General features: G+C 59.0%; 13 protein-coding genes across 13 annotated transcripts; 7 read left to right on the top strand and 6 right to left on the bottom strand.

The window, feature by feature from the left end:
• Positions 1 to 76: 76 nt before the first annotated feature.
• Positions 77 to 2,484, top strand: THS1 (uncharacterized protein; the record flags this gene model as incomplete). Its single annotated transcript, XM_060601636.1, has 2 exons — positions 77 to 802; positions 976 to 2,484. The coding sequence occupies 2 exons, from the start codon at positions 77 to 79 to the stop codon at positions 2,482 to 2,484; spliced, it is 2,235 nt and encodes a 744-aa protein (XP_060458110.1).
• A 228-nt stretch (positions 2,485 to 2,712) lies between these two features.
• SEH1 (uncharacterized protein) lies at positions 2,713 to 3,871 on the bottom strand (the record flags this gene model as incomplete). The annotated part of the gene is made up of 4 exons (XM_060601635.1): positions 2,713 to 3,558; positions 3,618 to 3,700; positions 3,747 to 3,776; positions 3,823 to 3,871. 4 exons carry the CDS (start codon positions 3,869 to 3,871, stop codon positions 2,713 to 2,715), a joined length of 1,008 nt encoding a protein of 335 aa, XP_060458109.1.
• Positions 3,872 to 4,276: 405 nt separating this feature from the next.
• SEC24 (uncharacterized protein) lies at positions 4,277 to 7,272 on the top strand (the record flags this gene model as incomplete). Its single annotated transcript, XM_060601634.1, has 3 exons — positions 4,277 to 4,323; positions 4,424 to 4,455; positions 4,505 to 7,272. The coding sequence occupies 3 exons, from the start codon at positions 4,277 to 4,279 to the stop codon at positions 7,270 to 7,272; spliced, it is 2,847 nt and encodes a 948-aa protein (XP_060458108.1).
• A 457-nt stretch (positions 7,273 to 7,729) lies between these two features.
• Positions 7,730 to 8,372, top strand: CcaverHIS019_0504700 (uncharacterized protein; the record flags this gene model as incomplete). The annotated part of the gene is made up of 3 exons (XM_060601632.1): positions 7,730 to 7,790; positions 8,001 to 8,179; positions 8,214 to 8,372. The coding sequence occupies 3 exons, from the start codon at positions 7,730 to 7,732 to the stop codon at positions 8,370 to 8,372; spliced, it is 399 nt and encodes a 132-aa protein (XP_060458107.1).
• A 679-nt stretch (positions 8,373 to 9,051) lies between these two features.
• CcaverHIS019_0504690 (uncharacterized protein) lies at positions 9,052 to 9,769 on the bottom strand (the record flags this gene model as incomplete). The annotated part of the gene is made up of 2 exons (XM_060601631.1): positions 9,052 to 9,396; positions 9,428 to 9,769. 2 exons carry the CDS (start codon positions 9,767 to 9,769, stop codon positions 9,052 to 9,054), a joined length of 687 nt encoding a protein of 228 aa, XP_060458106.1.
• A 1,187-nt stretch (positions 9,770 to 10,956) lies between these two features.
• CcaverHIS019_0504680 (uncharacterized protein) lies at positions 10,957 to 11,727 on the top strand (the record flags this gene model as incomplete). The annotated part of the gene is made up of 4 exons (XM_060601630.1): positions 10,957 to 11,265; positions 11,296 to 11,389; positions 11,481 to 11,643; positions 11,697 to 11,727. The coding sequence occupies 4 exons, from the start codon at positions 10,957 to 10,959 to the stop codon at positions 11,725 to 11,727; spliced, it is 597 nt and encodes a 198-aa protein (XP_060458105.1).
• Positions 11,728 to 12,257: 530 nt separating this feature from the next.
• On the bottom strand, positions 12,258 to 13,550 carry CcaverHIS019_0504670 (uncharacterized protein; the record flags this gene model as incomplete). Its single annotated transcript, XM_060601629.1, has 3 exons — positions 12,258 to 12,517; positions 12,549 to 13,169; positions 13,229 to 13,550. The coding sequence occupies 3 exons, from the start codon at positions 13,548 to 13,550 to the stop codon at positions 12,258 to 12,260; spliced, it is 1,203 nt and encodes a 400-aa protein (XP_060458104.1).
• Positions 13,551 to 13,817: 267 nt separating this feature from the next.
• Positions 13,818 to 15,384, bottom strand: VMA5 (uncharacterized protein; the record flags this gene model as incomplete). Its single annotated transcript, XM_060601628.1, has 7 exons — positions 13,818 to 14,003; positions 14,056 to 14,193; positions 14,226 to 14,319; positions 14,355 to 14,447; positions 14,627 to 14,695; positions 14,757 to 15,183; positions 15,243 to 15,384. 7 exons carry the CDS (start codon positions 15,382 to 15,384, stop codon positions 13,818 to 13,820), a joined length of 1,149 nt encoding a protein of 382 aa, XP_060458103.1.
• Positions 15,385 to 15,644: 260 nt separating this feature from the next.
• Positions 15,645 to 17,467, top strand: OMA1 (uncharacterized protein; the record flags this gene model as incomplete). Its single annotated transcript, XM_060601627.1, has 6 exons — positions 15,645 to 15,922; positions 15,975 to 16,041; positions 16,485 to 16,739; positions 16,787 to 16,835; positions 16,922 to 17,316; positions 17,351 to 17,467. The coding sequence occupies 6 exons, from the start codon at positions 15,645 to 15,647 to the stop codon at positions 17,465 to 17,467; spliced, it is 1,161 nt and encodes a 386-aa protein (XP_060458102.1).
• Positions 17,468 to 17,726: 259 nt separating this feature from the next.
• PMU1 (uncharacterized protein) lies at positions 17,727 to 19,206 on the top strand (the record flags this gene model as incomplete). Its single annotated transcript, XM_060601626.1, has 5 exons — positions 17,727 to 17,945; positions 18,026 to 18,199; positions 18,566 to 18,805; positions 18,838 to 19,045; positions 19,076 to 19,206. 5 exons carry the CDS (start codon positions 17,727 to 17,729, stop codon positions 19,204 to 19,206), a joined length of 972 nt encoding a protein of 323 aa, XP_060458101.1.
• Positions 19,207 to 19,319: 113 nt separating this feature from the next.
• On the bottom strand, positions 19,320 to 20,584 carry CcaverHIS019_0504630 (uncharacterized protein; the record flags this gene model as incomplete). The annotated part of the gene is made up of 4 exons (XM_060601625.1): positions 19,320 to 19,982; positions 20,017 to 20,098; positions 20,130 to 20,251; positions 20,285 to 20,584. 4 exons carry the CDS (start codon positions 20,582 to 20,584, stop codon positions 19,320 to 19,322), a joined length of 1,167 nt encoding a protein of 388 aa, XP_060458100.1.
• A 542-nt stretch (positions 20,585 to 21,126) lies between these two features.
• srs2 (uncharacterized protein) lies at positions 21,127 to 24,378 on the top strand (the record flags this gene model as incomplete). Its single annotated transcript, XM_060601624.1, has 16 exons — positions 21,127 to 21,184; positions 21,229 to 21,322; positions 21,358 to 21,688; positions 21,740 to 21,830; positions 21,866 to 21,985; positions 22,023 to 22,193; positions 22,226 to 22,377; positions 22,413 to 22,463; positions 22,504 to 22,674; positions 22,711 to 22,824; positions 22,863 to 23,206; positions 23,247 to 23,328; positions 23,366 to 23,432; positions 23,468 to 23,571; positions 23,607 to 23,699; positions 23,743 to 24,378. 16 exons carry the CDS (start codon positions 21,127 to 21,129, stop codon positions 24,376 to 24,378), a joined length of 2,679 nt encoding a protein of 892 aa, XP_060458099.1.
• A 712-nt stretch (positions 24,379 to 25,090) lies between these two features.
• CcaverHIS019_0504610 (uncharacterized protein) lies at positions 25,091 to 26,088 on the bottom strand (the record flags this gene model as incomplete). Its single annotated transcript, XM_060601623.1, has 6 exons — positions 25,091 to 25,235; positions 25,373 to 25,573; positions 25,614 to 25,708; positions 25,849 to 25,929; positions 25,991 to 26,008; positions 26,071 to 26,088. 6 exons carry the CDS (start codon positions 26,086 to 26,088, stop codon positions 25,091 to 25,093), a joined length of 558 nt encoding a protein of 185 aa, XP_060458098.1.
• Between the last annotated feature and the right edge of the window lie 706 nt (positions 26,089 to 26,794).

Genomic DNA, 26,794 nt, shown 5'->3' with positions numbered 1-26,794 from the left:
GGCCTCAGCTCAACGCTCCGTCCCCTTCCAACTCGCCACAATTTCCCACTCTTTCCACACCACACCTACTCGCAAAATGTCTGAGGCAGCCGGTGCTCAGCCCGCCGCGGCCAAGGCGGCACCCCAGCAGCAGCAGAAGCAGCAGCAGCCCAAGCAGAAGCAGCAGCAGCAGCAGCAGCAGGGCAAGAAGAACGACAAGAAGGACAAGAAGAGCGGTGGCGCGATCGCCGAGCTGAACCCGCCTCCTGAGTGGTTTGCCGAGCGCATCAAGATCTTTGACGACTACATGGCAAAGCACAATGAGTTTGTGTCCAAGCAGCCCCGTTCCCCAATCACCATCACGCTCCCAGACGGCAAAGAGATCGAGGGTACGGCATGGGAGACCACGCCCATGGACATTGCCAAGGGCATCTCGACGTCGCTGGCAGACCGCGTCATCATCGCCAAGGTCGACAACCAGGAGCTCTGGGACCTCACCCGCCCTCTCGAGAAGAGCGTCTCGCTCGCCCTCCTCGACTTTGACTCTCCCCAGAACGACTACGAGGCGCGCCAGGTCTTCTGGCACTCGTCCGCCCACGTCATGGGTGAGGCCTGTGAGCGCTCGTTCGAGGGGTGCTGCCTCGGCTACGGCCCACCCCTTCCTGAAGGTGGTTTCTTCTACGACATGAACCTTGCCAACGAGAAGACGATCGGCCCCGAGGACTACAAGCAGATTGAGGAGATTTCGAAGAAGGCCGTCAAGGAGAAGCAGAAGTTTGAGCGCCTCTCGCTACCAAAGGAAGTCCTCTTGGAGATGTTCAAGGTGAGTAGCGTTTCTGGGGATCCACGGCGGCCGACTGGACTGGTGTGTCCCAGACACTTTCTCGTAACTTAGCCGAAGAACTGCATGTGTCCACCTCCACTTCACGACATTCAGAACCATCACCCTTCCACCGTTCAACACCGTGCAGCCTTGGACCACCCGCTCACACACAGTACAACAAGTACAAGCAGCACTACATCAACGACAAGGTTCCTGATGGCACCGAGTCGACCGTCTACCGCTGCGGTCCCCTCATCGACCTGTGTCTTGGGCCCCACGTCCCCCACACCGGCCGCATTAAGTCGCTTGCTGTCACGAAGAACTCGTCGTCGTACTTCCTCGGTGACAAGGACAATGACTCGTTCCAGCGTGTGTACGGCATGTCGTTCCCGGACTCGAAGCAGATGACCGAGTGGAAGAAGCTCCAGGAGGAGGCAGCCAAGCGCGACCACCGCAAGATTGGTCTCCAGCAGGAGCTCTTCTTCTTCTCCGACCTCAGCCCCGGTTCGCCGTTCATGCTCCCCCTGGGCATGCGAATCTACAATGCGCTGATGAAGTTCGTGCGCGAGGAGTACCACAAGCGCGGGTTCGTTGAGGTCGGCACGCCCAACATGTTCAACTCGAAGCTCTGGCAGACGTCGGGGCACTGGGAGCACTACAGCAAGGACATGTTCCTGCTCAAGGTTGAGGAGGAACAGTTTGCGCTCAAGCCCATGAATTGTCCCGGCCACTGTGTCGCGTTTGACCACCGCGAACGCTCGTACAAGGAGCTGCCGCTCCGCATGGCCGAGTTTGGTGTGTTGCACCGCAACGAGGCGTCGGGTGCGCTCTCTGGCATGACCCGCGTGAGGCGATTCGTGCAGGACGACGCGCACATCTTCTGCACGGTCGACCAGATTGGTGATGAGCTGCTTGGCGCCATCGACTTCCTCGACGCCATTTACAAGCCGTTTGGCTTCGACTACAAGGTCGGTCTGTCGACGCGCAACCCTGAAAAGTGGATGGGCGACCTCGAGGTGTGGAACAAGGCCGAGGCATCGCTCAAGGACGTGCTTGAGACCAAGATGCCAGGCAAGTGGCACATCAATGAGGGCGACGCCGCGTTCTACGGGCCCAAGCTCGACTTTGACCTCACTGACGCACTCGGCCGCAAGTGGCAGTGCGGCACGATCCAGCTCGACTTCCAGCTTCCCGAGCGCTTTGACCTCTCGTACCGCGGCCCCGAGCAGCCGAACGCTGACGGCACCGGAAACTTCCATCGCCCTGTCATGATCCACCGTGCCATTCTCGGCTCGATCGAGCGTTTCCTGGCCATCATTACCGAGAACTGCGCTGGCCGCTGGCCATTCTGGCTCTCGCCCCGTCAGGTCGTCGTTATCCCCGTCGCGGCTCTGTACCGCGACTACGCCGTCAAGGTCGCCAAGGCCTTCTCTGACGCCGAGATCTACGCCGAGGCTGACCTGTCTGACAACACGCTCAACAAGAAGATCCGCAACGCCCAGACGCACCAGTGGAACTTCATCATGGTGGTTGGCCAGGACGAGCTCGACGCCGGCGCTGTCAACATCCGTAACCGTGACGACGAGGTGCAGGGCCGCGAGGAGACTGTCAAGCTTGAGGATGCCATCGTCAAGCTCGTCAAGCTGAGGGCCGAGCGCCAGCGTGTTTCTAAGCTCGCTTAGAGCGTTAGATGAGTGTAGATCATGCATGCAGCTATATTAGGCGTGAACGAGGGATGGCGCGAAATTCCAGAAACGTGGTTTCCTGGGCAAATGTAACTCAGCTACCTCGGCTTGTCCAGATGAGAAACAGTGCGACGCACAGCACTGAACACAAGCCAGCCTTGTGAAGCTCCCCTCTCGCGGCTCAAGTCAATACGTATACATAGGACACGGCTATCTATGAACGCCCTACTCCTCGGCTGGAGGCTCCTCCGCCGTCATCTTGCCGAGGAGCTTCCAGTTCTTGGCATACGTCGGCTTGTAGATGCGGATGACACCCTCGTCGTCCGACGTCGTAAGCGTCGTGCCAGTCGCGTTCCACTCGACCATGCCGACTCGCGCACCCTTCGGGAATTCGGCGACCGTCTCGGCCGACCAGCTCTTTGCGCCATCGTCGTCATCTGAGGGCGGTTCCGCGCGCCAAATACGCACCGTGCCATCCCGCGCACCAGTGGCAATGAGGTGGTAACTACGCCCGCAGGATGGCGCCCACGCAATGGCTGTGAGAGGGCTCACGCCCGGCGGGCGGAGGTTGAGGAGCGCGGTCGGCGTGTCGTCAAGCTGGATAATCCGCGCGACAGGTGAGTTGCCAGCAAACACAGCGATAACGCTGCCCCACCACTTCTCCTTGCACCACGACAGCGCCCATCCGCCAGTCGCGGTCTCTGCGGGCGTTGCGCCCTGTGTCTCCGGCACGTCCTCACTCGTGAGGGACGGGACGTGCACGTCATGTGCGAGGGACCAGTCATTCAGGTCGGGATCAAGAGAGGTGTGCACCCGCAGATGACTATCCGTCGATATGCTCGCCACGCGCAATCCATATGCCGGGTTGGGCGGGGCGAACTCGACAGACCGCACGCTCCCCTTTGCGCCAGAGAGTATACCACGCTCGACCCACTTTGGCGGCGCGCCGGATCCCGCCGGCGCGAGCTGCTCCTCCCAGATTCGTACAGTACGGTCGTGACTGCACGAAGCCAAGAGCACGCCGTGGATCGGATGCGCGAAGGAGAGTTGTAGGATTGGTGCGTCGTGTGCCTAGGATGAGCGGGAAAGGTTTAAGTTGATGACGGTGTTGGTCCCAGAGATCAGCTCACCTTCCACTCCGTCTCTAGCTCCCATGTCCCGTCTGGCAACTTGCTGAAGATCTTGATCTTGTGATCGGCCGAGCACGTCGCCACTGTCACTGTCAGTACGGTGCAGGTGGTCGCTGTCGTGCTACCTACACTTCTCGCCGTAGAAGTCGTACGCGGCATCTGTCTGTTAGTCGTGCTGACAGATGTGGAATAGCACAGCACTCACGAGTGACGAGATCGGCGTGGCCTGTTGGGATAAGACTTGTTTGGAGCATGCTGCTTGCGATAGTGAGGGCAACTCCGAGGTCGGTGATGGTTGTCTTGGTGGAGCGAGACACAACAACATCCACTGATGAACCCAAGATTGGAAGTGAGAGTGCGGGGCCACTTGGCAATTTCCGAAATCACCGCGTGGACTGGACGCCTAATCATTTACAGGCATGGATAAATGAATCTAGGCGCGTAACAACGTGGGGCGGACCTCCACGCTGGCTCCTAAGTTGCAGCGTCACCACAGCCACCTTCCCTTTGCCTTGCGGCTTGCTGGTTGCTACTGCTCATCAACACTCGCATCGCACTCTCCTCCCACATCTCCACACTCCCTCCCCCCTCGCAAAACCCTTCACGGATTTCCTCGCCCTCGCCGTGCGCCGCTTTAATCCTCGCGGGCTCGGTACACGATGAACGTCCAAGAAGTCTACCTTCCCCAGGGTTGGGAAGCCCGATGGTGAGTGGTTCCGCCTTCCGGCCAGCGACGCGTACGCTTCGCCACTCCGACGCGTGCAGACCCGATGACTAGCTCATTGAAGCGAATGCTGACAGCGCAGGGACACGGGCTCCAACCAGTATGTGTACTACAGTGCGTATTCCGGGCTCGTATCAACAACGAGCGTTTGCTGACAGTTCAGACACCGAGACTGGCCAGTCGCAGTGGGACGTCCCCACACGGCCAGTGTACGGTAGCGGCGGCGGAGGTCCTACAACGGCCTCGCCTCCTCCCGCAGGAGGGCATCAACCCTCCAAGCGCCGCCAGTACCCCACTGCCCAGATGCAGCAGGTGTACGGGTCGGGCGCGGCCCAGCAGCCGGCATATGACGGCGGCGCGGCGTACGGGCAACAGCAGGCGCAGGCGGCGTATCCAGGCCAGGCGCAGATGCCGCAGCCCCAGTTCATAACGCCTGGCATGGAAGGCCAGCAGCAGCAGCAGCAGCAGCAGCCTCCCGCGTACGGGCAGCAGCCCGGTTACGGCGGTGCGTACGACCAGAAGCAGCCCGTCGACCAGATGGCGAACCAGTTCCAGAACCTCCAGGTTGGGCAGCAGCCAGCGTACGGCGCGCAGCAAGGAGGATTCGTAGAGCCGAAGCAACAGCACCCCGTCCACACCGTCAATCTGATTGGTATGCAGCCGGACGTGCGCGGCCTTGATGCGGCGCCTCCACTGGCACTGCTGCCTTCGAATGCCGCAGTCGTCCAGTCGCCTCACATCATCCCGGATCCCTCCTATCAGCGCTGCACGCTTGCTGCCATGCCAGCGACCCAGTCGCTCCTCAACAAGTCCAAGCTCCCGCTTGCGCTTGTCATGGCGCCGTATAGATCTTTCCGCGAGTCGGACGGCGACGACCCCGTGCAGGTTGTCACCGACTCGGTCATTGCCCGTTGCCGCCGTTGCCGTGTGTACATCAACCCGTTCGTCACCTTCACCGAGGGCGGCAACCGGTGGAAGTGCTGCATGTGCGGTCTGAGCAATGAGGTCCCGCAGCTCTTCGACTGGGATTCTGTCGAGAACAAGCCCGCCGACCGCTGGGCCCGCAAGGAGCTCAACCACTCGGTCGTCGAGTTTGTTGCGCCCACCGAGTACATGGTCCGCCCGCCCCAGCCGCCCGTGTACTGCTTCGTCATTGACGTCAGCCAGCCGGCGATCCAGTCGGGCATGGTCGCGACGGCAGCGCGCGCAATCCTCGAGTCGCTGGACAACATTCCCAACCAGGATCAGCGCACCAAGATTGCGTTCATCGCTGTCTCCACCACTCTCCATTTCTTCTCCCTTCCAACGGGCGCGGACGCCGAGGCGTCCATGCTTGTTGTCTCGGACCTCTCGGACGTCTTCCTGCCCAAGCCTGTCGACCTGCTCGTCAACCTTTCCGAGTCGCGGCCCGCCATCGAGAACCTCCTTGGCAAACTTAGCGACATGTTCCAGGAATCGCATGTCGTCGGCAACGCCCTCGGCTCTGCTCTGCAGGCCGCTCACGAGCTCATCGGCAAGATTGGCGGCAAGATCGTGTGTCTGTCCGCCAGCCTACCAACGCTTGGCACCGGTGCTCTCAAGCCTCGCGACGACCCCAAGCTGCTCGGAACGAGCAAGGAGGGTTCGTTGCTGCAGGCCGCCAACAGCTTCTACAAGACGTTTGCGATCGAGTGCTCCAAGTCTCAGGTCTCTGTTGACATGTTCCTCTTCTCATCGGCCTACACCGACGTCGCAACGCTCTCGTGCCTGCCCCGCTACACTGCTGGCGAGACATACCTCTACCCCGGCTTCAATGCGTCGCGCAGTGAGGACGCGATCAAGTTCGCGACCGAGTTCGGCAAGGTGCTCGCGAGCCCCATCGGTCTGGAGGCAGTCATCCGTGTACGAGCGTCCCGCGGTATCCGCATGTCCGCGTTCCACGGCAACTTCTTCATCCGCTCAACCGACCTGCTCGCGCTCCCCGTTCTGCCCCAGGACCAGAACTACGTGATCGAGTTACAGCTCGAGGAGGACCTCAAGCAGCCGTTTGTTGTGCTGCAGACTGCAATCCTCCACACGACATGCTACGGCGAGCGTCGCATCCGCGTCATCACGCAGGCGCTTCCCACGACCGACACAATCGCGCAGTTGTACGCCTCAGCGGACCAGATCGCGATCACGTCGTTCCTTGCCAACAAGGCGGTGGAAAAGATCCAATCCAACTCGACGCTCGACGACGCGCGCAACCTTGTCACGAACCGCCTCGGTGAAATGCTCTCGGTGTACAAGAACCAGGTCGCGGGATCTGCGGGTGCATCGGCGCAGCTGGCTGTCCCTGCCAACCTGGCGTTGCTGCCATTACTCTGCTGCGGTCTTGTCAAGCACGTCGGCCTGCGCGAGGGTGCGACGATCCCGCCAGACCTGCGTGCTTACGCGCACGACCTGCTCACAACGCTGCCAACCCAGTCACTTGTACCGTACATCCACGCGCGCTTCTACAGCCTTCACAACATGCCGGCGGAGGCGGGTACGATAAGCGAGGAGGGCGTTGTCATGCCGCCTGCGCTCAACCTCACATCGGAGCGGCTCGAGCGGCACGGTCTGTTCCTCATTGAGGACGGGCAGAACATGTTCCTGTGGGTCGGGCAGGAGGCCGTGCCCCGCCTCATCCAGGATGTGTTTGACCTGCCGTCATACGCCGAGCTGCAGGGCGGCAAGGCCACCCTCCCGACGCTCGATAACACGTTCAATCAGCGCGTCAACGCGATTGTTGCCAAGACCCGCGAGCTCCGTCGCGGCGTCTACCGCCCGACGCTGTATATTGTCAAGTCGGACGCCGAGCCTGCGCTACGCTCGTGGGCGCTCAGCCTGCTCATCGAGGACCGCATGGACCACATGAGCAGCTACGCCCAGTACCTCACGCGCGTCAAGAGCAAGATCAACGGGTCGTAATAGATAGACAAGACACAGATTTCATGGATACCATTGCCTCGAGCACAAGGGACGCAGGGCATAAGCGCGCGTCAGGTCTGGCTCGAAGTGGGCGACATGCTCACATTCCTGGGCCTCATGACGTGGAAGGTTCTCTAGGCGCCAAGCGGGCGCGTGAGCCGGTCCCGAATTATGAGAGCAGTCGGGCTGGAAACTGGGATGACACGTCCACTCCCAAGAGCAAGACGGGCTAGCTCGCTTGCTGCGACGTGTGGTACACTATAGGGCTGGAGTGGGGCAGTGGATATCGGGTATTTCTGAACCGTTGCGGCAAAAGGCGGTCAATGTTGGTTGGGCAAACTTGGTGGGCAGCCAGTAATGACCAAGACATGGATGAGTATACAAGTACATAGTTGAGTTTGCATCCCGCTCGCACTCTCACTTGTCACCCACTTACTCTTACTATTACTCATACAGAATGTCCGACCCCAACCGCTACACCAAGCCTGTGCCTGGCCAGACGCCCCCGCCATTCCTCTGTGAGTTGTGCATCGACTGAGACTGTGCTCCATCCCACAGGTATGATGGACGTGGTACCCCGCCGCCAGTGCGGGTGGTCGCGACAACTAACTGTGGGACTGTCGAACATCCCCAGCTTCCCGCTCCCAACTGCGCTCCTCCTCCACCGCTTCAACCTCCGCTTCCTCCTCCGCTTCCACCGCTCCCCACCCCACCACAGCTAACCCCAGCGTCGGCCATCGTCTCCAACGGCATGGTGTACACCTCCGGAGCGCTCGGCATTGGCCCCGACGGCAAGATGGTCGAGGGGCCAATTGAAGGCCGCGTCTCGGCCATTATGGACAACCTCGAGGCCGTCCTCAAAGCCCACGGCTCGGGTCTCGAGCATATTGTCAAGTCGCTCATCTTTGTAAGTTTTGTTGTTGTGCTGGTGGCTAACCCAGATCACCGACTACAAGAACTTTGACGCCATCAACAAGGTGTACACTGCGCGTATGCCCAAGCCTCCCCCCGCTCGCAGCTGTATTGGCGCGGCCACCCTGCCAATGGGTACCGACATTGAGATTGAGGTGATCGCGCGTGTTCCTGGCGCCAAGCTGTAAGCAGCGAGCGCGCGAGTGACGTAGTCTATATTGGGGGATATGAAATGCTATTCAGGCTATTTCAAGTTGACAATTTCGTAGGTAATCATGCCGATCTAATGTCTGTTCTCCTTTCCAAATCCAGACAAGGTATATCAGTCACGTCATTTTCAGTCACTTGCATCTTTCTTAGAGACCGTTCCGAGGGCTCGTTCTTTTACAGGTTAAATGGCCAGGGGAGTAGTCCTGAGGTACCATGGTTGGTCCGAGCGCGCCCTTGAACGAGTCAGGTAGCAGGTAGACCGGGCTTGGTAGGTCAAAATGAAATTGACCTCCACCTCCATCTTTGTTGAGTGTTGCGAGACCCATGTAACTCTGAGGTATAGCAGAGTGAGAGGCAGCAGGACTAGAGGTAGCAGGACGGCGGATGGCAGGATCAGAGTAGATAGCAAGACTAGAAGAGAGGTCAACAGAGCGTCACAAGCGGAAGCCCCAAGGTGTGAAATAGAGCGACTATAACTGCGACCGATGGACTCACGACCCCCCATCGCGTCCAACACCCCACCTCAAAGCAAAGACTACACCCTGCAGTGCGCAAGTGCGCAGAGTGCCAAGGTGGGCGTGTCAAGTGGGGGTCATATCTGCTTCTGTATCTTTACAACGAGTGCCGTTGGCGATCTTCCATCCTTCTAGTCTATTTCTAAACATCCTCCTTCTCCCCGCGCTTCTCATCGTCCCGCAGCAGGATCGTCAACAGCCACGACGATCCAAAGCTATGTGCTGCGAGCACCGCGTCGGCTCTAGACTGGATAGAGAGGCGCGAGACATCGGGGATGACGAGGACATGCAGCACTGCAGCGGTCAGGATCGTGGTCGGGACCTCGGCCCAAAAGTTCAAGTACGCCAGTGCGAGGGTCGAGATTGTGCCGCCTATCAATGTGGCAACGGCGAGGCGAGTGTGGGTGATGGAATCAGAAGCCGTGGTCTGAATGACGACGAGGGTAGCCACAACACTCGACCAGAGGGTGAGGAGGGCGCGCGCAAGCTGAGGTCAGTCTTGTCAGCCATGACCTTACGATCGGATAGAGCAGAGTCTGGAAGATGGGCTGAGCGATCGTGAGGATGAGCGTAAGGATTACGCTGACTAGGGCTGCGGCGACGGTGTGAGTTGTGAATCCGAGGGCTCTCTTCAAGATTGAGCGAGAGCGGGCGAAAGCGGCCAGGCTCGCTGCCCATATCCCGGCGAGGAGGGGCAGAACGATTAGGAGGGTGGGAAGAAGCTCGTACGTGACGTGTCGGGCCAGTATGAGAGTGCAGAGAGTTGTTGCGCCGACGGATAACGTGAGGTGGGTGTAAAGGGTGGTGAGGACGGTACGAGGTACGGGCGCTGGCTGCTCGGTTTTCGCGCCGCTGGACATGGCGAGGCGAGACGAGTGGTCGTGTGAGCTGCTGAACGAGTGAGTGAGCAAGTGAGTGAATAGAGGAGCTGAATACATAGAACGGAACCGAGGTTGTTGGCAAGTTGGCCTGTGGTTACTGACTGGGATACTGGGTGGTGAGGGAAGGTGAGAGTGTGGGAGGGGTGATGTGGAGGGAGATAGTGGAAGGGGTTTTAATTTAACAAACGTGTGTTCTGTTCTTGGCCAATTGACTAATTTAACTCACCTGCACCTGGATATTGGGTCGGTTGCCTGGTCGCCTGGCAACGACACATAGTGAAAAGGTCTACCTATCCGCAGCTCATCTGCAGATCCATGCATACGGGAACATATACTGTATAAATACATGCGCGGGAGCACAGTACGGCATCCGGGAATGGCGCCTCGTTGGCCAAGCATTGCGGAATGGGTACATGGAGTGGGGATAGCCTGACGTGCGGGTTTACCTCTTTACACAAGCGATGGGTGTGGGCGTGCCTGGTTTTGTGTGGTGATCGATTAGGAGGACGAGGTGAGGAATGAGAACATGACAGGAGAAATAAGGATGATGATGGCGTTGTCGAGTCGCGTCAGCATCCATTCCGACTGGCGGTAACAGAGTCAAGGTCTATGCGCACCACACAACGCCACTTCTGGACAATAGTCACTGAACAGGCTCCACACAACTCTCCCACCCTCTCGATCATCTCATCCTCTCATCCTCTCATCCTCTCATCCTCTCATCCTCTCATCCTCCAGACATACCCCATGCATACCCCCAAGTATCCCTATCCCCCGACACGACTTGTTGCTGCAATCTCGGCGCCACAAAGTCACGGGGTACACGCCTCCCCTTACCGGCGCCACTGCACGAGCCGTCTCCCTCCGGAACCATCCTTCTCACCCTCAGCTCACTCCTTCTGCTCACCCTGGCTAACCGCACTGCCCCGAAACACTCATGACCCGTCGCCGCCGGCATTCCTCACCCCCTTTCCCTCAGTTGAGTCTGAGCAAACACGCCATGGCCGTCATGTCCCCATGGGCCCAGATGAAACGCATGATATCAGTGACTGACATGCCTGTGGGACATACCTGTGGGGTATATGACCCTCATGATCCCCGCTCACCTCATCGTCACCTCACCCTTCCCGCATTTGTCACCTCGGTACCAACACTCGCACTACATCATGGGCAAGGATACTAGACTCAAGAATATCAAGAACACTAAAGCCAAGGCGGAGAGGAATCCCCGTTCCAGACGTCCTGCGGCAAGGCCACGTCGGCGCCGAGCACGCTCTTCAAGCTCTGCCGAGAGCGACCTGCTCGAGACCCCTCCTCCTCCCCCGGCTCTGACTATCCCAGTCGTCGGCGAGGACGACATCCCTCCCCTCTTGCCTGTTGAGGAAAAGCCATCTCAGCAGCTGGACCTCCTCGACATCCTCCCACCGGCACCACCCCCAGGCCAACGACCAGGACCAGTATGCGAGTCACGCACTGTACGTCCTCGCCCGACCGAGCTGACCCAGTGCACGTCCTTTTACTTTGCTGGGCACCTTGACAACCGCAGCCAGTGGCAGATACTTCACCAAGCCCTCGTGACGTACATGTACGAGCTGAACAGTGAGTCGAGCCTCCGGATCACTAGGACTACAACTGAGACTCTCCTCTTTTGGGCACCTTTACTTCCGTTCTTCTGTTACTCGGCTCGCAGTGTCCCCGCAGGTCGCATGGCACAATCACCGCACAGGCGAATTCCGTGGCAGGGAGCAAAAGTACACAATTCTCAATGTTGTCACAGGCTCGACGTGGACCAACGTCTTCGAGAAGGACGTGGAGGGTCTCATCCGTATCGTGTGGCAGGGCGGGGATCGGAAGTGAGTCTGCCCATGCCCATACTCGAGAAACGCAACGACTCAGCTGACGCCAGGATCGAAGTGTATCGCTCCGCACACGAATAGGCGCACGACGGGTATCGCTCACGGCTGGAGCGGCACGTGCGGTGGCTGATGGTGGCTGTTTGTGGGATTACCAACTGTAGTTGTTGTATTCGATTTGTGTTGGTATTGGGTGCAGATGTAGCGGTCCGTGTGTTGGCTTCTCGTTCACTTTCTCGTTCTCGTATCCTGATCTCTTGTGTGTTCTAGTCGGCAGTCCCTTCTCTTTCCTTTTACCATACTCCTGTACCGGTCATGTTTCTATCTCCCTGTTTGCGATCAGGAAATGAATGTGCGAGGGGCTGTCACAACGCACTCAAACATCCCGCCCGGCATGGGAATCCACGCAATACCAAGGCGGGACCTGCGCCAACTGCCGGTCACGTTGGGCACAGACCGGGGCACAGTACCCTCGATCCGCTCGCCTCGGACGAGAGGGTTGGGATATGGGGAGACGCAGGAGCGCGAAAACGGGGATTACTCGGCCTCCGCGGACTTCTGCTCGCTTCCCCGACCCTTGAAACCCAATACATGCTCACCATATCCTAAGCCTTCTAAGTTTCTTGATTCATGATGATGACTTTGATCTCGTTTCCGCCTTCGACCGCTTCAAATGCCTCCTGGCTCTGCGAGAGGGGGAATGTGCGCGTAATCAGCGGCTTGAGGTCGACTGCGCCGCGGCGCAGCAGATCCAGCGCGTGCGGGAAGCACGGAGACGTGTACCGCGTGATGCCCTTGACGTCGATTTCCTTGTTGGTCACGGCGAGGGTTGGGAACGTCATGGTCTGGTGGTGGCCGAGGCCGACGGCGAGGTCTGGCTCAGCTCAGTTGTTTCGTTAGCTCACAAGTAGCACCCTGTCGGGCAATCGCGATGCCGAGGAGTCCGGCATCTTCAGCCCCACTGGCCTCGATGACGCGGTCGACGCCGTCCGCGTCAAGCCCCGCCTTGGCGAGGTACTTGGCCGCCCGGATCTTCGCTGCCTCAAACTTGATATCTCCGACGGGATGCTCATCATGGCCGTTGGCGGTACCATTAGCCTGCGTTGGCAGGTCATCGACGAGGAACACGCTGTCAAATACCTGCGCTCCGCCCGACACGTATCCTTGCGCAAACGCCACACGCTTCGGGTTGATATCGAACCCCACGATCTGGCTCACGCCATACGCCCGGCACACGGCGGCCGCGATCAGCCCGATTGGCCCGCACCCGATCACGGCGACGGTCTGGTGTGCACGGATGTCGGCGCGGATCCCGATCGCCACGCCCACCGCGAGCGGCTGCACGCTCCCGGCCTCTTCCCAGCTCAGGCCGTCTGGGAGATGAGGAGCCATATCAGCGGGAAGGGCGAAGAACTTGGAAAGCGATCCCACGCTACCTGGCGCGCCGCAGTAGCGCGCGTTCAGGCAGATGTTGATACGGCCGATCTTGCAGTTGGCGCATCTGCGGCATGGGAGGCCCGGCTCGACTGACGTTAGAAGGCATAGAAGGGAAGAAAGATGGGATGGATCCGGATCTTTGGCTCACTCGCAACACGGTCTCCGACCTTGTGCGTCGTCACCATGTCGCCGACGGCAATGACCTCGCCCGCGCTCTCGTGTCCCATAACCAGTGGCTCGAGGACGGGCCGTCCGCCCACCCCACCCGCACTGAAGTTGTGTAAGTCTGATCCGCAGATACCAGAGGCAATGACTCGCACAAGCACGCCATCAGGCTGCAGGACTGGGAGCGGCCGGGGCTCAACACTGATCGTATGTTTCTTGAGGAGCACTGTTGACAGGTTGGGAGGGAGGTCGAGGGCCACGACCTGGGCCGGGTTCGTCTTGACAAGGTGGTGGAAATCAGTCATTGTGATGATAAGAGACGGCGAGAGACGAGAAAAGTGATGAGAGCAAGGAGGTGTGCGATGAGATGGTAATCTGGAGAGATGAGGACTTGACATATATAGCGGCTCAGCGGGCCGTGAATCCGGCACTTGCCCATGCCGCTAGTTGCCGGTACATGTCCCCGTTCGGACTTGGCGGGCGAACATGGCGGGTGAGCTGGGTGATGGCCAAGCACTAGACTCACGTTTCACCCAGAGCACATTCACAACATGCATCGCTCTTGGCGACATCTAAAAATCAACCTTGGGTATCTCAAACAGCACAAAGTCGTAGTACTCCTGTTCCATCACGTTGGCCCATTCTCCCACCATGTCGTCGGCGTGCACCAATTTGGCCTCCTTGTCCTTGCCCGTGGCGAGGTAGTTAAACCGTGCCGACAGCTGCTTGAGCGTCTTGACGGCCGTCTTGGGCTCGGGCTGTGCGTCAGGGTGGGTGCACGGTAGCTCGCAGCTCTGGGCGATAACATACCTTGACGATCACGCCAGCATACTCTGCGGGCAGGCCGTAGCGCAGCACACTCTCCACAAACAGGCGCACAGTTTTGAGGTGGGCCAGCAGCTGGTACGCCTCGGAGAAGTTTATCCGCGTGAGACGCAGCAGCTCGGTCTGGCGTCAGCGGCGTCCAGAGTTGTGCGCACCCAAAGCTCCTTCTCCTCCTTCTCGAGCTTGGCCAGCTCCTTCTTCTGGTTCACGAGCCCCTCGTCCTCCCACTTGAAGTCGCGCACGATGAACCTGGGGTCAGCTTGGATACATCGAAGGCAGCTCACTTGTTCTCGCGCGCCTTGTGCACAAAATCGTCGTGCATCTTCTTGAAGATGGTGACGGTCATCAGGACAAAGTCGTTGTCCTTGGCGAGCTCCCTGGATCGGCGTAACGAAGCCAATATGACAGCAGAGACGACGGAGCGGGCGAAGGGATTGGAGAGGCAAAGTCATGACGGTGCCAATAAGATGTTGACATGGGCAGGTGGAGGTGCATGTCAGCATCGCTTCTCATGAGACAGTGCGACAATGCTTCGCTGCCCACATATGAAACTCACTGCGAGCTGCGCGGGACAACCATGGTGGAAAGGCGCTCATACTTCTCAAACCAGTCCTTGACGCTGTTCCTGCACGTCAGTACGCCGCTCTCGAATCGCAACCCCAGCCCCAACCGCCCACCCGACTCACTTTGGGACGGCAACGAGCAGCGTCTCAAGGAACTCCGAGTTCTCGACAATGTCGCCCTTCTTAACGACATCCATCAGCGACCGCTGCGAAAGGTTCCCCAGCTGTTTCCGCTGGAGCGTGTTGAGCGCGCCCTTGGCGAGGTTGTAAGCCTGTGCCTTGGCCTTCTGCGTTGTCTCGACCGTGTGCATCTCGCTCACGAGAGACGCCATGACGTCGCCGACCTTGCCATCCTCACCCCAGCGCCCCTTGTCCCAGCGCCAGGTAGACGGACCTTGCGCGTCGGGCAGGAGGTACTCCTCGACGGGGCGGTCATTGACACGCGCGTGCTGCGCGAGGCGCGCCTTGTCCTCGCCCACGAGCGAGCGCAGCTGGTCGAGCAGCTTGGACACGACGCTCGTGAACGCCGAGTCAAACTTGGGCAGCTGGTCTGAGAGCGTCAGGAGCGACGAGAGCGTCCCGGCCTGCGGTTAGCGGAGAAGGTGGGACTGCTTGCCTTGAGCTCGGGAATCGCCCATCCGCCGCATGTCGTGTTGCCGCCCGTCGCGCGGCGGACTGCCTCGAGGACCGAGGCCGGATCACCGTCGTGCTGGGGAACAGCGAGGATCCAGTAAGAGAGATCAGACGGCATGCTGTAGGTGCCGCAGTGTGTGACGGCGCGATCGCGATGGCAGTGATCTGATGTGGTGGTGGATCGAGGTGACGCCGGCGTGCGGTGGTGGTGACGACACAGGGTGGGGAAGGTGCGGGAGCTAATCTCAACGGCGCCTAATTTGAACATGATCTTTGATAGGCGCGGGCGGTATCATGTGGCAATGCAGTCCTCCACTGATTGATCAAGTAGGATCTGCCGATCAGCAAGCCTCTTCGTCATCGCTCATTACCCCGATAATGTTTAGGCCGCTGTTCGCCGCAGCGCGCGCAACCGTCCGCTCCGTTCCCCGTGCCGCTGCACCATCCCAGCGCTCGGGGCTGCAAGCATTGCGCCGTCCAATTTCCTCCACGTCTCGCCGCTCCGTCGAGTACCGGCGCTTCGACACCCGCTCGTCAGGGCAGCCCAATTCCTCAGACAATGCAGTGAACTATGTGCGGCGCCGCGTCGGCGGTGACCGCGGCATGGTGATCTACGGGGTGCTGATTGGCGGCGGTGTCATCTACTATGTGGCCCAGTGCGTTGTGGCGGGTCGAGAAGGAAGCGGGAGAAGGGTGCGCTGACAACAGCCTCGAGCGAGTGCCAGTCACCGGACGACTGAGGTTCATGGACTGCTCCCCCGAGCAGGAGAGCGAGGTGAGTGCATGCATGTCTGCTCTGGAGTATGCCAGGGGTGTCTGAGTGGGATTGGGTGCAATTCCAGTCCCGCGGACTGTCCAGGGATACACGCACAGACCGAGAATTGGAAGGGATTTCCTGCTAGAGGGCGAGGTAGTGTGAAAGGCAGCGGTTGTGAGGGTCAAGAGATTGACCGAGGAGGTCACCGAGGTTATGAGAGGGTACGAGATTAAGTGGAGGTAGTCACCTGCAGAGGCACTTCTTGTGCGGAACGAGGCTGCGGCCAGAGCGGAGGTGTAAGAGGAGCTGGGGCTAGTGAGGAGCCTGACGTCCTCGAGAGACAATGCTACGGAGGTTGAAGAATTGGAGGACGAAGCGGATGGTGCTCGGAGTGACGGAATTGGAACACGCCAGAACGTCTCGAGGAGAATCATGAACGCCCTTGCCGTAACTAACGCTAGATTGGCCAGGCAACCTACTCTGAAACCATGGCCCAGCTTCAGGGCCAGCTTCTCCCTCCCAACCATCCCGTCACACGACGTGTGCGCGAGATCGCAAAGCGGATCGTCGAGCGCAACGGCTTGGGGAGGGTGAAGGAAGGCCACACCCTGAGCACCATCGAGGAGGTGATGGGCTCATGGGGCATGGGCGGAGGAATGGAGAGCCCGGGGAATATATCTGCAACGGAGGAAGGGAACGAAAATGCCGAGTGGGAGGTGAGTTCTGAAGGCTTTAACTCGATGGGGACGGCGCTGAAGGCAAGGTGTACGTTGTCGACGACAGCAAGACGATGAACGCATTCGTGATCCCTGGTACGTGCCTGTGAGGTGACTGGGGGGGGCATGCGGCCCCAGAACGCCAAATCCCCGATCCCGTGTGAGAATGACGCTGATAACAGGTGGTAAGATCTTCGTGTTCACAGGTATCCTACCCGTGTCCGGCAACGACAGTGGCCTGGCGACGGTGATGGGCCACGAAATCTCGCACGTTGTTGCGCGCCATGGTGCCGAGCGTATGAGCTACATGAAGGTGCTGTTTGCCGTTAGCTTCATCCTCGAGACACTCGGCCTGGATGTGGGCCTTACGCGTGCACTGGTGACTCTCATGCTCCAGCTGCCGAACTCGCGCACGAGCGAGTCCGAGGCGGACGACATTGGCCTCCGTCTCATGGCCAAGGCATGCTACGACCCGAGCGAGGCGCCCAAAGTGTGGGAACGGATGAGCGAGATGGGCGGTGGAGGTGGCAAATTTGACATCACCAGTACACACCCGGCGAACCGGAAGCGCATCAAGGTGAGCTGCTGAACCTGTGGAGAGCTGACAACAGGCGCTGGAGAAGGAGTTGCCGCTGGCGAACGAACTGGCCGCGGCCAACTGCAGCGGCGTGGCTGACCACAAGGCCAGTTTCGACGAGGCTACAGCCAATTGGTCCAAGTGGAGCTAGTCGATGGGCAGGCCATTGGTACGGCTCAGCTTTATGAAGTGTTTATGCAACTGCTGCACAATGTGGTGACTACCCCGTCCACCACGTTGACATGTGTTGTGTAATAATGATGAGGATCGCCAAAGGTGAGGCCCAACAGGGACACTGTTAAACCCGGCCCGGTCTCTCTCCGAGTCAATGTCATCATACCCTTACGTCCGAGTCAAGAGTCTACGTCTATCCGCGGCTACCTTTCATTGTTGTACTCCCCCTATCAATCATGCCCTTCGACCCAGAACACCACGACGCCACCAGCACGCGCGGCGGGCACGTCCCGCACGCCCTGCATCCTGACCAGCCGCCAGTGGCCGCCACAGAGACAGGTGGGCCCGACACCTCGCCTGGCGACCTGGAACGCCCTCACGCCTACCTCTACGAGGCGGTCGAAGGCTTCTTCCTGCAGACCGAGGGTCCAAAGAAAGTGGACTTTGACGTTCTCGTACGCTCCCAAAGTGCACTTGTATGACGCTGACACAATTTCATGTTGATCCCATGCCCCGCTCCATTGTTCTAAAAAAGCTTAAGCGCTCGTTCGGCCTCCTCGACACCTCGGCCGAGCGGTGGCCTAACCTCCGCGCTGCCGTGTCCGAGCTCCAGCGTAATGCGGGGGACGGCGTCGCGTACAAGGTCCTTTTCCTGGGCCGGCACGGGCAGGGATGGCATAACTTTGCTGCTGCAAAGTACGGGCACGATGTAAGTGGGGTGTTGGGGAGAGGTCGTGACGGCCCGTCTGCCGCATGTTTGGGGTGGGGCATCAGGCTGCGGAATGTGGCATTCCGCTCTGGGATCATGAGGAGGAGCACTTGGCGTGTGCCTGTCGTTTCGATATTGGGACAATCGCTCCCTTGGGTGGCCCCCGTCTTGAGCTGAACATTGTGGCTGGGTCGTGGCGATTGTGGCCGAGGAATATCTGAGCGGATAGCGGCTTCCAGTCGCTGGCTCGCTTGCTGTTGTATCTACCATCCAATGCTTGGGGTGGACTCACCCTGAGCTGTACTGTCGGCGCTGTTTTGTCGATATTGTGTGCAGACGCATCGCTTACATGATCGCTAACTGCAGGCCTGGGAAGAACACTACACATACCAGACTACGGACGGCGAGCTCACATGGGGCCCTGACCCGGAGCTCACAGACCTGGGCCACGAGCAGGCTCGTGCCGTCCGGAGAGCCTGGGGCCGCGAGGTGGACGCTGGCGCGCCCATCGACGAGATGACATGGTTCGTGTCGCCGCTCACGCGCACATGCCAGACGTTCCTCGACTCATGGGAGGGGTTGTACAGCTGCCCCGAGGTCTGGGAGGTGAGCGTGACCACGACGATGGCTGATATCAGGACTGGCGTGAGATCTACGGCTCGCACACTTGCGACAGACGTAGTCCTCGGACAGCTATCGCAACCCGCTTTCCGATGATGCGGATAGAGGAGGCAATGACCGAGGCCGACGAGCTATGGCGCGCCGACGAGCGCGAGAGCGACGAGCACATGCAGATGCGCATGCGGCGGGCGATGGACCGCGTCATGGCCAACAACTATTCCACCTGTGAGTTTTGGGCGGGCGCGCTGACCCCAGACATTAGCGTCACTGCGCACGCCGCCATCCTCCGCAACCTCCTCCCTGTCCTTGGACACCATCCGTATCCGCTGGCCACGGGCGAGATGATTCCCGTCGTGGTCAAGGCGACACGGTTGGAGAAAGCGTAATCACCGTTCATAAGACCTTGGCTTCAGCCATGAGCCTGTATTGATACTACTTCATGCATCATCGTTTGTTTCTGCATGTTCGCTGGGGCGGCCAGCCTATGATTTGCACTGCTCTAGCGCAGTTCTACGTGGGGTACCGGTGCGGGCTCGTCGTCATAACCCTCAGAACACTTCTCACTGCGCAGCGCAAGCGTAGCCTTCACAGCGCGGTGGTCACTCCACCGTCCCTGCCACCCGTCCGCGTCCCCCTCCTCGACCCAATTATCCAGACACGCATATTGGGTAAACACCCATCCGCCGCGCGCAACGTCTGTGCCCTTCTTCGCATCCTCGTCCGCTGCAGCCATGACGAGGTCGATACGCTGGGTGTCCGTGAGGCCCGGCGCCGTGAAACCAGTCCACGTCTTGTGCGGGCCGTACGGGCGGCTCTGTGCGTCGTATCCCGGCCTCCGTGCTGCCAGATGGGTGTACGCGTCAAGGAAAGTGAAGCTCGGCGCCTTAAGGGGCCCAAATGACGTGATGTTCTTGTAGCCGTCCTCGTCGGGGGGTGAGTTGAAGTCACCAAACAGTAGGACGGGCGCCTTGGGTTTCTTCCCTACCACGTTGGTCTCCAGTTCTACAGCCTCGACCCACTCCCGGATGGCGGTGCGGATGAGGAGGCTGCTCTTCGCGCGTGCGACTAGGCCTTGGTCGTCGTAATGAGTGCACACTGCGTGTACGAGGTGGCCGCCGAACTTATCCTTGAGCGATAGGAACGTTGCGATGCGCGTCTGGCTCTTATGTTAGCTCTGTTCCCCACCGCTGACGTACCGCATCCCAGCCCACCGACCCTGGTTTCTCGGGCCACGAACTCAGCCACATCGTCTTCCACTTGACACGCTCGAAGCGCTGCCTGTCGTCAGCCCTCCCCTTCTAAAGCGTACTTGTCGTAGAAGATGGGTGAGTACTCGCCGGCCTCCTTGCCGTCATCGCGTCCCACGCCGACGTGTGCGAACCGCGCACCCAGCAATACAGCGAGGTCCTTGAGCTGCGAGACGTAGACTTCCTGTCGTCAGCGTCATCCTTTTATTCAGCTTACCTGGAAGCCGATGATGTCGAGCTCGCCGGTACTCAACAACGCGTCGACTAGGCGGCTGCGCCGCACAGCCCACGGCTGCTCGCGATAGGGATTCTTGCGGGCTAAGTCAGACTTCTCGCCCCAGAAACCCGGTTTCTTGGGGTTGACCGCGCCGTGCTTGGGGATCGGGATGGGGTCGTGCCTCATCCCGTCGAAGCGGACGTTGACGGTCGCGACGTGGATGTCGTGCGGGTGGGCTGTCATGTCGGACGCGGAGACGAAGAGCTGGGGAGCGTCGGGGTCGGACTGAAGTACGACCATGGGTCTAGCGTCTGGAGACTAGGTTGCTGCTAAATAGATGAGGTGTGCTAGCGACAGTCACTTTGCGATGGGTGGGGGGTAACGCAGCGAGATGTTGTTGTGGCGAGCTGGTGACCTCATCCCACGTTGTTTTCGTATATGCGGAGGTATATCCGATCTGGATGGCGGTTGAGTAAACCATGAATGACCTCATGAAATGCCAACTGCACCATCACACACACTACTCTCCCAGTCGTCTTCCTCGCCACGACACATGTACTAATCAACGGCTATGCTGCAACATGACAGCGAGGATACCGACCTCGTCGCGTATTTCTACCTCAAAGGCCTGAATCCCGCACAGTTGAAAGGGAAGCAGTTCTCCTTCCTCGCTAACAGTAGCCGTCACCTCACCGCCCGATGTGCCCCTTCAGATCTTGGCTGGTCCGGGGTCGGGAAAGACTCGAGTGCTTACCTCTCGCGTCGCTCATCTCGTTAGGAAGCACGGGACGTCTCCTCGGAACATCACGGCTGTGACGTTTACCAATAAAGCTGCGAACGAGATGCGGAAACGGCTCCAAGCACTCCTTGGGCCGACCGAGGCGGCACAGCTAGTCCTTGGTGAGTAGCTTCCTCGTCAACCTTCCCTACTCAGCTGATTGAAGGCACATTCCACGCGACATGTGCAAGATACCTCCGGCGGTACGGTGCTCTCATCGGTTTAGACAATAACTTTGCCATCGCCGACGCCGACGACTGGTGAGCTTCGATCCGTTTGCGACAGCTGACAGCAGCAAGAAGATAATGGCGAGATTACTGAAGGAGAGGAAGGACGAGTTGGTGGCTGTACGGATGAGCCTCAAGGAGGGCGTGGTGCTCAGCGAGATCTCCAAGGCCAAGGCTAAGGGCGAGACGCCCGACGGCATGGCGGTCCGCGCTGCCCAGGACAACGTTGAGACGAGCACGCTCACAGTCATCGCGGAGCTGTATGGCGAGTACGAGGCCGCACTACGGGAAGCCGGTTCTCTCGACTTTGATGACCTCCTTCTCTTCGGCCTACGGCTGTTTCGCGAGCAGCCTGGTATCCTCGAGTCTTGCACCCATATCCTCGTGGACGAGTTTCAAGTGAGCTTGAACTGGCCGAGAAGCTGACAGCAGGATACCAATACAACTCAGTACGAGCTCATGAAGTGCTTCGCCAAGGCCCACGGTGGCGTCAGTGTCGTTGGCGACCCAGATCAATCAATCTATGGGTGGCGTTCTGCTGGTGAGCTTCCCGTGGCCCGTTCAAGCTCACTGCAGAAATCGAGAACCTCAGCAAGATGACTAAGGACTTTAAGGACGTCGAGGCCATCTATCTCGAGGAGAACTACCGTTCAACTGGTGCTATCCTCGACGCCTCTCATTCTATCGTCTCGCAAGGTATGTGGGGCTTTCCTCTTCTTAGCCTAACACGCAGACAAGGCTCGAATCGCCAAGAGCTTGTACACATCTCATCCGAAGAGTACCGCTGTCACTCTCAAGATGTTGGCCACGCCTGTCGTCGAGGCGAGTTTTATTGCGACAGAGATCAAGCGGCTGGTGGCGTTCTCTGGTGGCGTACTCAACTACGACGACTTTGCCATTCTACGTGAGTCTCATTCCTCGATGAAGCTGATGAAGTTCGCTATAATGCCCTCTCTCGTGTTCTCGAATCTGCTTTGCAGAAGGAAGGGATCCCGAACCGCATCATCGGCGGCCACAAGTTCTTCGAGCGCATGGAGATCAAGGATCTGCTTGCCTACCTCCAGCTCGCGGACAATCCTAACTTCACAGTGAGGCGTCTGTGTCATGGGACGCTGATTGTTAGCCTGCCTTCATGCGAGTCGTCAATACCCCGCGACGTGGTATGGGAGACAAAGTTAGCTCCCTTGCTCATGTCTGATAGCTGACTTTACCAGTCTGTCGCGGATCTCGTCGCCGCGGCGAGGAAGAAGCGCGTCCCGCCCATGGCTTTGTGTGAGGACATCATCGACGGCGAGAAGCTCCCTGCTGGCATCAAACCCTCGATGAAGAAGAACCTCGCTTCGTTCGTCGGTGTAGTGCGCAAACTTCGGCGAGCGGCTCTGAAGGTGGCTCAAAGTGTCATGATCAAACTGACCGTTCAGGGAACACCCGTCGACGACCTCATTCGCATCGCCATCGAGAAGCTGCTGTATGAGGAGTACCTCCGATCTTCCCAGCAGGACTTCGACCAACGATGGGAGAACGTCCAAGAATTAGTGTGTTCTTCGAGGAGGCTGGACTGACTCTGTTACAGATCAACTACAGTGTCATCGTGTCGGAGGAATTCGACAAGCAAGGGGAGGCGGAGGACGGAGTAGCGCAAGCGGAAGGCTTCGTCTCCGCGAAAAAAATGCCACTCGTTGGCGACGCAACGTCTTTGTCGCTAGACGCTGCGGCCTCATTACATCCCATGTTTCGTGATGGAGAGCGCTCGTCAAGGAGTCGCTCAACCTCTCTCGTACCCAAGAACAACCAACGAAGGTCGGGCCGAGCGCGAGTCAAGGTTGAGGACGACATCATTGAGGTTCTGTCAAGTGATGAGGATCTCGACGAGCCCAGTCCGCAACCAACTAGGGCGACGGTCGTGGACGGCGACACGTGAGCCTACGCTCTATGCTCGGTTCCTAGCTGACGACAGCATGACGCCATTGCGATTCTTCCTTCAGAAATCAATGTTGTCAACGGACACAGAGGCGAATGAGGAGGACGAGAAGGTCCCCGTAGGTCTCGCAGGCTGTAGCCTAACTGACAGTTCAGAGAGTCACCATCTCCACGGTTCATGCCGCGAAGGGCCTTGAATGGCCTGTTGTCTTCATCCCAGCTGGTAATGATAGTACTTCGCGTTACACTCACACATAGTCGAGCAGGACACTTTCCCGTCTTACCGCTGCATTGAGGAGCATGAGATTGCCGAGGAGCGGCGTCTGCTCTATGTCGCCATGACCCGTGCCCAACTCTTCCTCGTAGGTGATCGGGACGCGAATTTGCCTGATCACAGACCTTGACTCGCTCGCAATACCGCATGGCCGGCGGCGAGGACAAGGAGCGCCAGCTAAGCGAGTTCGTTGCTGCGTCCATCCGCGACGACCCAGTACGTAACAGTTCATGGCATAAAGAAGTCTGCTGACTCACAGCACGTCTTCACCAGTACTCTCCCCGAAGTCGATGGCGATATCAGGAAGCAGATAGGCCAGATGCTCGGGCGCGCGGCTCCCGACGAAGAGACGACCAAGGAGATGATCATGAAGCATGTCCGAGCGGCTCCGCCATTGAGTACATGGGACGTGCCGGCACCAGGCAAGAAGGGATACGGGATGTACGGATCCCGAAGGGAAACAGGCGTGGGTCGCGCCTCCGACTACTGGAAATCAGACGCGGACGACTATGCCCTCCCCCCGATGGGGAGCGAAGCGTCTGGCGGCCGCGTCTCGTTTTTCTCGAGCGCGAAGAGCATGGCCCAGTGGCAAGCACCTGCGGCGCCCAAGCCACCTGTGCAGCGACTCGAGTCGTCCAACAAGAACCTCCCTTCTGGGCCGTTACCGTTTAGCTTTGGCGGCCAGCATACTGCGCGCCCCGACGCGACACTCAGCTCGTTCGCGTCCGCTGGGAGCTCGTCATTAGCAGCAATGAAGGCGCTTGGGTTACCCGACGACTCACCAATTGGAACTACGCCTGGGTCTGGAGAGTCAAGTGTCCCGCTCGCGCGTGGGACGAAACGGCTTGGCATGGGACGCCCTGCACCCTGGGGATCAAAGAAGGCGAAGCAGTAGTGCTCTCAGCGTTGTTGTTGTACCTTGCATTGTCAATCGATAGATAGATGTCACTCGCTGTGTTCATGTTTCTGCAGTTGGCCACAGTTTCCCTCGCTTACCTGTCGGTCCGACCCAATGCGCGGCGCGTCCAAGCTCTTGATGGGTGCACCAAGTTGGTCTGCAACATGTCAAAGTGCGGCAGTCGAGGTTTATGTGGCTTTCAGGCTTGCCCTGGTATGGAAGCGACTTTGGCCCTTGGTGTCATGCCGCACAGGGAGTAATGTGGAGTGCCCTGTGTACGCATGGTCGGGTCGGCAGGTGGTGCACACGTGAGCAGTGGGATCAGATCTGGTGCCTGCGGCACGTTGACGGCTCGGGCTCGACAGAAGGAACGAGCGGATAGCGGCCACAAAATGTCACGCCCATTAATAAACGCCAGTCCCTCTGTGCGCGGAGGCTCGCTCCGGCTCGCTCGTTGCTCGCGCTTCGTCGTTTGATGGTGATACATATGGACCTGAGAGATTGGGTAGCCGGCGTGTCTCCGCGGCCGCCCATGTGAAAGAAGCCTATACACGCTTGTTCTTGCGTACACCTACACACCCTGATGTGCTCGCCTATGCTGCCGTCGTGGCGTGCCCCTTGTGTGGCGCTGTGCTCGACCGCGAACTCGCGTCGTGCGCGCCGCCGGAAGGACCAGTACCACGACCGTTTACACACGCCTAGTACGATCTTAGATCTCGATGTCCTCGTCGACGCGGCGCGCAAGAGCGCTGGTCTTGACTGGCGACGAACCGAAGGACGTGTGGTGCTGGATTGGGTAGGACGACGGAGGCATGCACTCGCGCAACGTCCCAGGCGGAGAGATACGAGCACCGCTGTGTGTCAGTGTACTGTACAGGCCTCACATCCGTGTTCATGACGTTGGTGCCCCCTACTTTGGGGATTGGGTTACCATCTCGCTCGGGCCGACCACTTACGCCCAGACACCAACGAATAACAATGCGCCACTCACCTCTCGGAGCCTCGCCGTTGGTGTGAACCGGGGATGATCATGGGTTCGTTAGGGGCCTGCATGCCGACGCCGACGACAGCGGCCGACGCGCGGCGGTTCATGAGAGCCTCCTGGCCACTTTGACCGAGAGGGAAAGGGATCGGCTGGCCTGATGGAGAGGACGAGAGGTGTCCGTTCGAGGGAGGCGAGGCGTGAGGAAGGCTGAGGTGAGCGTCCGATCACTGCAACCACCACGACATACCCTTCCGGAGTGGGGATGGCGGTTCCCAGAGGCTGGGCAGGTGAGACACCCGCCTTGGACATCATGTAGTCGCCCGAATCGAAGTACTTGCGTTCCTGCGACGAGTCAGAAGCTTAAACACAAAAGGGCGCAGTGAACGGGGGAACCCACCGACTGCGAGGGGCGCAAGCCCCTCACAGACGAGAGCATCGTACGCTGGTTCGCCCATGTCGGAACGTGTTCGAGTGTAACGCACCTTGTTGATCTTGCTTAGAACGCTCTTCTGAGGAACCTTGCCGTACATCCTGAACGCTTTCTGGTCCTCGGCGCTCATGGACTGTACATGTTAGCAACCTTCCCTCAGCCAGGGCGCAGGGGGCCGCAGAGGGGAAACACACCGAGACGTCCACCTTGTTCTGGTATGTCAGCTTGCTTCGGCATGGCGTGCAGCCATCGTGTGCGACAGTGGCGAACTCACCATCTTGTGGGGATTCATTGTTGTTGGTTGGTAGGGGTTGGCGAGGAGGGGTTGAATTGGGAAGGCCGAGGAAGACGGATGTGTTGAGGGACCTCTCTTAAGCGTGCTGTAACTTTGAGAACGAGAGAAGCTGATGTGGACGGGCCGCGAGGATTCGAGGCAACGTCAAGGGTCTCGAGGTGAGAGCGTTACGAGGAGAGGAAGGTTGGAGGGAGCACGGTGTTCGGGAATTTGGTGCAGGACAGTGTGACCAAGTAATGATAGATGTTGGGTTGTTGGGGAAGGAAGACGAGATGTCCAGCTGCAGATCCGACGAGAGTGGCGGTCGGAATTGAGCTAGATGAGAGAGAGAGAGTGTGAGAGAGAGTGAGAGAGTGGATGTAAATGCCGAGGGGGGGGGGGGGGAAGGGGGGGAGGAAGGGGGTTGGGTTGATGTGGGGGTGTGGGAGAATGGGACTGTGCGCGGGGGGTTATGGGTTCGTTAAGTGGGAGGACGAACGTGGACCTGGATCGACGAGATTGTTCACACTTGTTGAGTTGTTGAGTTGTTGATGTGTATCGATATTCAAAGGATGAGATCGATGTGGGCGTAGTGGTGGCGAAGATCTCTGTGTCGTCAAGAAGAGTGCGATACAAAGTTGGTTTGTTGGATTTATGGAGAGATTCTGTTGGGCCTGTGAGCTGAACAGTTATGGGGTGCGAGGTCTGGCATCCTAGGCAGGAC

This window comes from Cutaneotrichosporon cavernicola, assembly GCF_030864355.1.
Source record: "Cutaneotrichosporon cavernicola HIS019 DNA, chromosome: 5".
Classification (NCBI taxonomy): Eukaryota; Fungi; Basidiomycota; class Tremellomycetes; order Trichosporonales; family Trichosporonaceae; genus Cutaneotrichosporon; species Cutaneotrichosporon cavernicola.
The sequence above is the reverse complement of the archived record's forward strand: the minus strand, read 5'-3'. Positions and strand labels throughout refer to the sequence as shown.